Source organism: Pyxicephalus adspersus, chromosome 7, assembly GCF_032062135.1.
Source record: "Pyxicephalus adspersus chromosome 7, UCB_Pads_2.0, whole genome shotgun sequence".
NCBI classification, from domain to species: domain Eukaryota; kingdom Metazoa; phylum Chordata; class Amphibia; order Anura; family Pyxicephalidae; genus Pyxicephalus; species Pyxicephalus adspersus.
In genome coordinates, this window is record NC_092864.1 from 5922069 (window position 1) to 5932823 (window position 10755).

The 10755-nt window shown below is 44.0% G+C and overlaps 1 protein-coding gene across 2 annotated transcripts; it reads left to right on the forward strand.

Moving 5' to 3' along the window:
• The first annotated feature begins 18 nt into the window (after positions 1-18).
• Positions 19-7664, forward strand: LOC140334963 (E3 ubiquitin/ISG15 ligase TRIM25-like). Of its 2 annotated transcripts, XM_072417278.1 has the most exons (3): positions 47-144; positions 2687-2870; positions 2959-7664. In XM_072417278.1, the coding sequence occupies exon 3, from the start codon at positions 2960-2962 to the stop codon at positions 4538-4540; it is 1581 nt and encodes a 526-aa protein (XP_072273379.1). In that variant the 5' UTR covers positions 47-144; positions 2687-2870; position 2959; the 3' UTR covers positions 4541-7664. The 2 variants fall into 2 exon arrangements, with proteins under 2 accessions (XP_072273378.1, XP_072273379.1); XM_072417277.1 differs by lacking the exon at positions 2687-2870 and having other exon boundaries at positions 19-144.
• Positions 7665-10755: the final 3091 nt, after the last annotated feature.

Genomic DNA, 10755 nt, shown 5'->3' on the forward strand with positions numbered 1-10755 from the left:
TTCCGGTGGAACCTTTGTTGCCTGTCATGTGTTGCTCAGCTCATTGTTTACGTTGGTCACACTGTGCTGGTTCGCTCGGTGGGTGAGCTGTGTGTTCGGTGTCTTCCTCCTCCTCCGATGTGTCGGTGATTCCCCCGGTGACAGGTCAGCGGATGCTGCTCGCTGTTCTTTCTTTATTTGTTACATTGTATTTATCCTCATTGTTCTTTGTTATATTGTGTCACGTGACCAGACCACCCTTCCCCTGACCAGAGACTAGAAATGCCATCACTGGGCTGCCATAGGCAGGAATTGGGCCCTAAGAGGGGCTCAGTGATAGGGGGCTATTTATGAAGCATGCAGAATATTCATGTCATTGTTTATATAAAAAGGAATGGGCAGAATCAGAAATTTTATTGTTTCTATACAGGGGGTTTCCAGGGACCCTTTAATTATTTGGCACCATGTTATTTGGGGCCCCGGCATTTATTTTTATTTTTTTTATTTTATTAATCAGAGCTTAATATTGCCAATGCAGGGAAAAATAATGGAGCGCAATGGCGAGTGATCATCATAGGCCATTCCAATAATATTTCTGGTTTATGGCTTTTTCTTGTTTTAGAATAATTCACCTAATCATTAAATACCCAAATCAAATTTTTCAACCTGGAGGTTAAAAAAAATTCATGGCTGTAATACATACCCTCAATCTGCTACTCTCCCCTGCAGTAACATGTTCTACCACTAGATGTCCTCAGTCTTCCAGGTTGAATGAAGCCCTGAAGTCTGATGACCAATGGTGTGGTTGGATAGATGATCTGATTGTCTGGGGCCCCTGAATTCATAGTCACACGTGATAAGAACCAATCACAGGTGTTCATGGAGGGGGAGCTTCTATTGGAGGCCATTGGGGTATCAGAGGCTCCTAACTCACCTGTAGGTTCCCTTCCACAAATGGTGAGAACTAAACACAGGTTATCCATCGGAGGCTCCTATCCTAATGTGTTTACATTTACAAGGGGCTAAGGGCCAATCACAGGCGCATATAGAAGAGGAACTTCCATTGGAGGGTATTGGGTTGTGAGAGGCCTTACTACATTCACATTCACATCCATATGGGGCCAATCACAGGTGTTCATAGAGGAGCAATGTTTAATGGAAGGCATTGTGGTGTCAGAGGCTACCACCTTAGTACATTCACATCCATAAAGGGCCAATTACAGGTGTTAATAGAGAAGGAACCTCCATTGGAGGGCATTGTGGTGTTGGAGGCTACCACCTTAGTACGATCACATCCATATGGAGCCAATCACAGGTGTTCATACAGGAGCAATGTCCAATGGAAGGCATTGTGGTGTGAGAGCCTACCACCTTAGTAGATTCCCTTCCATATGGAGCCAATCACAGGTGTTCATAGAAGAGAAAATTCCAATGGAGGGCATTGATATGTTGGAGGCTACCACCTTAGTACATTCACATCCATATGGGGCCAATCAAAGGTGTTCATACAGGAGGAACTACCATTGGAGGGCATTGTTATGTCAGAGGCTACCACCTTACTACTTTCACATCTATATGGGGCCAATCACAAATGTTCATAGAGGAGGAACTTCCATTGGAGGGTGTTGTGGTGTCAGAGGCTACCACCTTAGTACATTCACATCCATATGGGGCCATTCACAGGTGTTCATAGAGGAGGAACGTCCGATGGAAAGCATTGTGGTGTCAGAGGCTACCACTTTAGTACATTCACATCCATATGGGGCCATTCACAGGTGTTCATAGGGGAGGAACGTCCGATGGAAAGCATTGTGTTGTCACAGGCTACCACCTTAGCACATTCATGTCCATATGGGGCCATTCACAGGTGTTCATAGAGGAGGAACTTCCTTTGGAGGCCATTACTATGTAAGCATTGTGTTGTCAGAGGCTACCATCTTAGTACATTCACATCTATAAGGGGCTGGTAAGAACCAATTTCAGTCATTCATGGATGATAAACTTGCATCGAGGGCCATGTGATGTTTGAGGTTACCACCTTAATGCATTCATAGCTATTGGTGGACTTAGCCAAGATTGAGCCCCCCCCCCCATTGCCTTACTGGCTTGGGGTCCCTGTTGGTTGAACGTACAGAGCCCTTGTGCAACACACACAATTTGCACCTCCCTATGTCCGCCCCTGTTCATATCCAAAACCAGTTGGAGCCAATGACAGTTCAAAGGAGGAACTTCCACTGGAGGGTATTGTGAGTTCAAATTACAGGTAGTCCCCGGGTTACATACGAGATAGGGACTGTAGGTTTGTTCTTAAGTTGAATTTGTATGTAAGTTGGAGCAGGTACATTATTTTGAATAAATGCATTTGGGACAGATTTTTGTATCGACATAATATTAGGCAGCGTGGTGTCAGTTACCGTATAAAATCCTCACTGTGAGCTAATCACAAAAAAAGCAAAAAATAAATTGAACAACTTATCAAGCCTAGACATTCGTTAACCTCTGGAGCAAACTGAATGCAAAAAGAAACAACTGCAGAGTTTGTCTTGGTGATTAAAGAGTTACAAGAAGAGCTCAGACCCCTAAGATCACCCACATTGTATCTAAGACTTGTCCGAATGTCCTTAACCCGGTGACTGCCTGTACATTTGAGGTTGTGCATGTTATAAATCTGATTCAGAACCCTTTTTTGCCATCTATCTGACCCCAGGTGAACACACTTTGAATGTCATCACATCATCCACATCATCACAGACCCCCGTCACAAGGAATATGACACTGAGTAGGCATGGTGCACCATTGTCACTACCAGGAAACCAGGCCATTGTCATTGGAGCAGCCGCATGTAGACAGGAAGTGGATAGAGGAGACCACTAATAATAGATTAAGACGGTGTAAATATTTTATAGCTTTAGCTCTCCGTGTCTAGTTTGTAAATGTTTATAGAGGGGCTGTTTTTTAATATTTTTTTTTTTTGTACAGAATGGCATTCGCTGATTTGAGAAAAGAGCTGAGTTGTTCCATCTGCCTGAGCCTCTACACGGAGCCGGTGTCACTGAGATGTGGTCACAGCTTCTGCCGGGAATGCATTGTGAGCGTTCTGGATACACAGAAGTGTTTAGGTGTGTACACCTGTCCGGAGTGCAGAGCCAAATATCCAGTGCGCCCTCTGCTGGAGAAGAACAGGAAGCTGTGTAACATTGCCAAGCATTTCCTAGATACTCAGTCACAGCTGGAAGGCTCCGGGGTCTCTTGTACTTATTGTCTTCAGGCTCCTGTCCCCGCCGCTAAAACGTGTCTCCAGTGCGAGACTTCCCTATGTGACACCCACCTGAGCATCCATAATAAGACCGTAGAACACACCCTGATCGACCCCACCAATTCTCTGGACAGCTGGAAGTGTCTGATCCACAAAAAGAACTTGGAATTCCTGTGCTGTGAAGACGGTGCGTATATCTGCGTCTACTGCTCAGCCATTGGCTCCCACAAAGGTCACACGCTGAAGTCCCTGGACGAGGTGATGAGGGTGAAGGAGAAGTTGAGGAAACTTCTGGAGAAGCTGTCCTCCAAAAAAGAGGAGACCGAGAAGAATCTGGAGAGCTTGCAGGATCTTCGGAGAAAGGTGCAGGAGAAGACGACCGTCCTAACGGAGCGAATTGCTGAGCTCTTCACCGACGTCAGGAAGCAGCTGGATTGTTTGGAGAAGAGATTCCTGACTCAGATCTCCAGGCAGGAGAAGCAAAGCTTATTGTCTGTCTCTGATCTGATCCGACAGCTTGAAACTCAGAAAGACGAGCTGTGCAGGAAGATGCATCACATCGAGGAGCTGTTCAACATGACCGACCCTATAACCGTCCTACAAGACCAGGATTTAGATTCTGAGGACACGACCAAATTCGACAAAGACACGGAACTGATCGCCCAAGATATCAGGAAGATCCGCTCCTCCAGCGAACTAAAGGAGCGCCTGGTCGCCGCCTCTTTACACGCCTGCGTATCCGACATCATGTCGACGGTGAAAAGGGGATTCTATGACCCCAAGACTTCCGACATCATTCTCGATTTAGAGTCGGCTTGCCGAAAGGTGTCCGTATCCGGAGACCTGAAATCTGCGTCCTGGTCCGAAACGCCGTTGAACTACCCCGAGAGCGCCAAAAGGTTTACAACGTTCCCTCAAGTTTTGAGCAGCAAAGGTTTCAGCACGGGGAAACATTACTGGGAGGTGGAAACTAGCCAATCGGAAGACTGGTGGGTGGGCGTGGCTTATCCCAGTATTTACCGTGGCGGGAAGGAGTCCAGGATTGGTGAGAACAACAAGTCCTGGAGCCTGAGGACGTACGACAACCATTACTCTGTCACCCATAATTCAAGATCGCGTCAGCTCCAGACAAAGGTTCCCATCCAGAGATTGGGAATTTATTTGGATTATGAAGCTGGTCACCTGTCCTTCTATCAGCTCTGCGACGCCGTCCGCCACCTCCACACCTTCAAAGCCACTTTCACCGAGCCCCTCCAAGCTGCTTTCTTCGTGTGGAACGAAGGCTGGGTTAGGCTGAGGAGCTAACATTCTTGTGGAAGTAAATCAAAATTCCCATGGACTTCCCACCTGAAAGCTTAACTCCAACTTGGAGGAGATTTTTTGTGATAAATGCAGACATTTTCCATATTTACTGCCCTTTTTTTCTATCTCCAACAATTTTTCCTGCTTGTTCTCTTTTTGTCTGTTCCTAAATATCTAGTTGGGATTCCGTCCTCGTGTTTTTAAAGAATCAGCAAAAAAAAAGAATTCCAGTCGTGTTGTTTTTTTTTCTTTGTGACCTATCTTGCCTCACTTTATACCCAATCCCCGCGACCCCAGCCCTTCCACCCAGCATGGATTGCCAATGAACTGTCATATCGTGTACAATTACTCAAGCAATACTCCACAGGGCTGAGATTTGAAGAGCAGTGTGGACTGGGATGGTCATGTGATCAACGGCAAGGGGATCAAGGCCAAAGACATATCTTAAGAAGACTTTGTGAGCAACGGGAAAAGCTTACAGATGATGAGATTTCCTGAATCTAGACGTTATGTATCCCGCGTCCTGAGGGTCATTTCACTAAAGCTTTCTGTGCATTGTTTGCTAATTAACCAATCAGAATTTTTTGTGTTTTAGTGTTCATATAGGCTACATCTTTGCAGTATTTAGGTCATAAAATGCAGAGCTGCAGCCCCCAGCGGTGTCTTCAATCAACAGTTCTTGGAGTACCAGATACAGGAGCACATGACATAGGGTACAAACATCTAATACACCCACAACTGCTGAATTATGTACAGTTTTATCCCCAGAAGTTTTTTTTTTTTAAGCTGGATGGAAAGAAGCTGTAGGTGGGTGACAAATCCTGACTGTGACCCAACCCAATAACAGAAGGGTGGTTACTGAAAAGAGTTGTGTGGTGCGGCCAGCTAAAAGGGACCGTGGAGAACACTGCATGTAATAGGAGACACGGACAAGGGTTTAATGAAAGTGCTGGTTTTATTGTACTGATATTACCAAATGTATTTAAAATTTAACTAGAAATGGGCAAAAGTAATTGAAAGGCATTTAGTAGATATGGGTAGTTGTCATTCCCAATTCATCCACTAGATGGTGCTGTGTTTATTTTCATTCAAATCAAAAGTGTAAATTGTGTCATTGATAATGAAAACACACAATGCCACCTAGTGAATAAATTGAGAATGGCACTTGCTGTTATACCAATGTATCCATACGTTTGCCCACGTCTAGTGTTATTTATTAAAAATAACACAGCGCCACCTAGTAAACAAATTGGAACTGGGTGGTGCGCCCAGCTAAAAGGGACTGGGGAGAACACTACATGTAATAGGAGGTTAATATAACATCCTTTGAATTGCAGGGGGCTGAGTTGTTTCTTGGCTGGAGTACAAAGAGAAAAGGCTAGGAGCTTTTCCACCTGCCTAATATTGTATTGGTCCCCATAGTCTCCCCAACCTGTCATGGTATAGGTTTTGCAAGACTGAAGGTGTCCCAGGGACTATGGCTGTGTTAGCAGCAGCTTGCCTGCCTTCTTCCCACTCTACTGCCCCAGAGGAAAATGTGATTCATATTTCATTGCTCCCATGTGCTGCTTTTGGTGGTGGACATGGGCACAGTATTTGATTTGCAGCACTTTGTTTTGCAACTTTTGCCCCCTAACTAGCATTTTAGGATTTGTGCTACTATGGGATCAGACAGGACAGGTTCGTTTCCACCCCCCCTGCACATTAGGGAGCCCTGGGTGCCCATAACCTTGCTTTTAGTGCAGTGTTCTCTCCAGACGCTTTTAGCTGGGTGCACCACCCAGCACTTTTCACTAACAATCCTGCTGTTTTGGGTGATTACTGAAAAGTTGGGTCACAATACCAGGGGCTGTCACCTGCCTAAAAATTATTGCCACCCAGCGTACACTAGTAAAATATTTTGGGGAGAATACTGTAGTGCGTTCTAACCCCTGCATGGAACACCCCACAAGGCCGGCTGGTTTGCAGATTCTCTGACCTTCCCCCAGCATTACAAATGGTTTCTCTACTCTGCAACCTCACCATAGACATCACACCAACGGTGTCTTCTGACAATAATCAGGATTGGAGGGGTCACTGGTGAGGGAGTGACACCTCAGTTATGACCTCATGGGAGGGGTGGGAACCCCAGGGTTACTCTTTTTTTTTGGAGTTAGCTGATTGGCCCCAAAACCTGGTTTACATTTTTAAATTTCCTAAATTTAGTTGCAATGCAGGAAATGTAACCTTCAGTCTTAAATAATTATACCAATGCAAGTTTATTGTATATGAGCGCCGTTGTGAGCCTGAGGATGACTGGTGGAGCTAGGGGCCAAAGGTGGGAGGCCCCCTGAGGTCGTCTATCAGCTGCCTGAACTTGTGCTGTCTTCCGGCTCGTAAGTAACCATAACTTTACCCCACACAGGGCTCAGTAGATGTTTACATTCCTCCTAACTACAAAGTTTTGTGAGGTTACATGCTTCGGGACGCCTGACAGAACAGCAACTATCAAACCTTGGTTGACCTCAGGTAAAAACAAGTCATAGATGATACAGTCAGACTGTAGCAATCAGCCAATTTATTAATTTATGTATTTATTTATTTATTGAGGTAACAATGCTTTTGTATCCTTTTATTGCCTGTAAATCTGTTAGTTTTCCACTTCCTTTTACACAGTGACAACACATGGCATTGGCATTAGCACAGTTGTCACCCTGTGGACAGGATACACTTAGGGGTATATTTATACGCTAATTGTTTAATGAAAGTACTGGTTTATTGTACTGATATGACTAAATGTATTTAAAATGTACCCAGAAATAGGCAAAAGTCATTGAAAGGAGACATGGGTGGTTGTCATTCCCAACTCGTCCACTAGCTGGTGCTGTTTTTTTTTTCATTCCAATTTAAAACAAGTGTAAATTGTCTGATAATAAAAATAACACAGCACCATCTAGTGAATAAATTGAGAATGACACTTGCTATTATATCAATGTAGCCATACGTTTGCCCATGTTTTATTAATAGCGTTATTTAATAAAATACACAGCGCCATTTAGTGAATAAATGGAGCATGACACCCCTATTATACCAGTGTAGTCATACTTTTACCCATGTCTTAATAATAGCTTTATTTAAAAAAAAATAACATTGACTTAAAGCAAGCAAGAAGGAAAAAATTAAAGCCCATCTTTACCTAGCACTTTTCTTCCTAAATAAATGTATTAAACCACACGCAGTGTTCTATTGTTCCTCCCAAGCCCTGTAACTGCACACAAACGTGTATCAAAGCCTTGAAGGCTAAGTATTTGGATTCTTTTATCAGCCCAGCTGTGACAGGTTCTCTTAGAGCATGAATAGGTAGGTAAGTGTATGTGAAGGACCTGTGGCTGCTCTATTGCTCTATTATGCCCTTTTATATATAATTTGTACACATCGATATTGTACGTGGTCATGTGAAATGTTTGATGTTCACCTTGTGTCCCCTGTCATGTTATAGCGCCATCTTTAGGCTCATTTAGGCTGAACTTCCTTCTATGGGATTATTGGACAGGGATTTTAGGTGTTGGGATTGTTGTTTACTACTATGACACTGCCTGAATTTTACCAGAAATAAAAGCACTTTTAAAACAGTGGCTTTGTTTTTTTTTTTAAGTTGCCTGTAACACCGAAGCTAAAATTGAGCGGATGGGTCCCTGGGGGTTTCGGGCATTTGACACCTTGATATATGCTTGGCCACGCTTACGGCCACGCTGGTTCTTAATGCAACATTTCATAGCAGGTGTTAGTGAACTGCTCACTACTGCCCCCTAGTGTATTTACGATGTTTAGATGAGGACAGTGGTCTACAAAGCTAATAGTTAGCCCCTGTGCCCTCACCCCTTGCCCCGTCTGCCTCCCATTCCCCACTCTCACAAAAAGCACTACTGCAAGTAGGACATGGATGGTCCATCTGCTGCCCCCCTGTGGTTTGAAATTATGCTGCAGGTCCAGCCCTGGCTTTGGGGGGCCCCTTGTTTTCTGAGGAGGAGCCAGGACACCCTTTGTACCTTCCTAAATCCGGGTGAGACATTGCATGTAGCATCTCTAACATGGGTGCAGTTCATTGGTATGAAGACACCACAACCTCACGAGCCATCTGCATTGGCTGGCTGCTTTACAGCCGAACCACCCTACACCAGCCGGTGCCAAGACCCCTTGACTGTCTCAGCGGAGCAGTCTAGCTCGGCCCCCACCTATAGACCCCCTTTTCACATTATTGCAATGCAGTCATTTGCCCAAAAACTCATGTTTTACTGCACCAACATTCCCTCTCTCTGATGTCATTGTGATGTCATTACCATAGAAGGGCGCCCCCATCTGTTAATACTGTGACCTGCACAGGCCAGGCTTCCTGTTCATATATTTGCCTCCCTGCACGCTGTGTTTTTGTTTTACTGTACATACAGCTGACTATTTTTATATTCAGAATGCCGAGTGTCTCCTATAAATATCGGTGTCATTCTATCCCGGCTGCGCCTCGTCCTCTTGCAATGCTGACACAGTGATTTGGATGCCAGATGGAAACCAAACACGGACTGGTTGGCTCAGCCAGCTGGTGTGGGACTACAAGTCCCAGCTTCTGGATGCTGATTTTTTAAACTATGGATGGTGGGAGTGCCAGGGTGGTGACTTCATAGATAATAATATTTGCATAATGGGACTCCCCGATGTCTGTGATTGGAAGATCCTTCCTCTGTTTGTGGTCCTCAGAGATGCAAAGAGCAGCTACATTATTATTACACAGTATTTATATGGCGCCATCATATTACGTAGTGCTGTACAAAGTCGATAGTCGTATCACTAACTGTTCCTCACAATCTAATGTCCCCACCATAGTCATATGTCATTAATGTAGTCTAAGGTAATTTTTGAGGGGGAAGCCAATTAACCTTACTGCATGTTTTTGGCATGTGGGAGGAAACCCACGCAGACAGGGAGAGAACTTGCAAACTCCACGCAGATAGTGTCCTGGATGAAATTCAAACCTGGAACCTAGCGCTGCAAAAGCAAGAGTGCTACCTCTGAGCCACCGTGCTGCCCTACATAACTTCAATCCTACACTTTGCATCAATACGTTAGGAAAGAAGGCACCATAGTGAGACCTGATGCCCTGCATTCAAAATATGCTCTGGGGGTCATGCATTTTAGAAAACTAAGGTCACCTTGTGGTGAAAAGGAAGTAATACATATGACAGCTCTAGAATAAAAGTGAGTATTACAGCCTGAGCTTCTCTTCCATACCTACCTAGAATCCATGTAAGAAAACATGATGTATAAAATCTCTACAAATGTGTTTTTTTAGGGTGTATTTATAACATTTAAAAAAATCCTCACAATTATTCACTTATCTCTTGCACTAGGTTGTGCTGTGTTTTTTTTTTTTCATTTACAGTGCATACAAGTGTAGATATGGACGAACATACAGCTGCTTTGGTTTAATAATATTTGTCATTTTTAAATTCAACCAGCACGTGGTGCTGTGTTTATTTCTTTCTTCAATATAACAAGTTTGATTCCATATGCAAGAAACTGAACACAGCACTGCCCAGTGGTCAAATCGAGAATAACACCCACTAATAAATCACTGTATGTATGTTAACTTTTCTTGCTTGGCACAGAATAATAAAAATAGTTCATAATAAATGTCAGTTTTCCTTGATTTTATTTTTTGAACATGTGGGAACCCTTGAAATAATTTTCAGGTCTTCATGTAACCCATTCTATAATTCCTATATCCGCTGCTAACAGTATATGGGCCTGGTGGTCAGTAGGAAGAAGTTTTCTTACATTGCTGGCCATTAGGAGTTACAGATTGCAAAATGATCAAAGGTGTCACCTAAACTGACCTGAGAGGCACAAATTGCTCAAGGAACCCCCAGCAAGCTTTAGAGGTTGAGAACATTGCTAAATGGATGAGTTGGGTACTAATCTTCTAATTTTCTTTAAATTTCCATCCTTTTCGTATTACCCCTTGCATGCCAAGATAGTTTTAGATCAGGCTGCATGCCATGCTAGGATAACTCAATGATTCATATTTTTATTGGCGTTGCCCTTTAAGCTTGGCTCCGTCCCACTTGTGTACAGTGCAGCAAGGAGGATAGGTCAGCGCTGACACTTTAGATTCCCAGGCACCATTACCAATGTGAGCTCAGTGCACTGACCGGACTGAACAGCTGATCTTCGCAGCAGCCTGAACA

Bases quoted from the DNA above. Each gene is read 5' to 3' on its own strand.
- LOC140334963 (XM_072417277.1), top strand. From the start codon at position 2,960: ATGGCATTCGCTGATTTGAGAAAAGAGCTGAGTTGTTCCATCTGCCTG.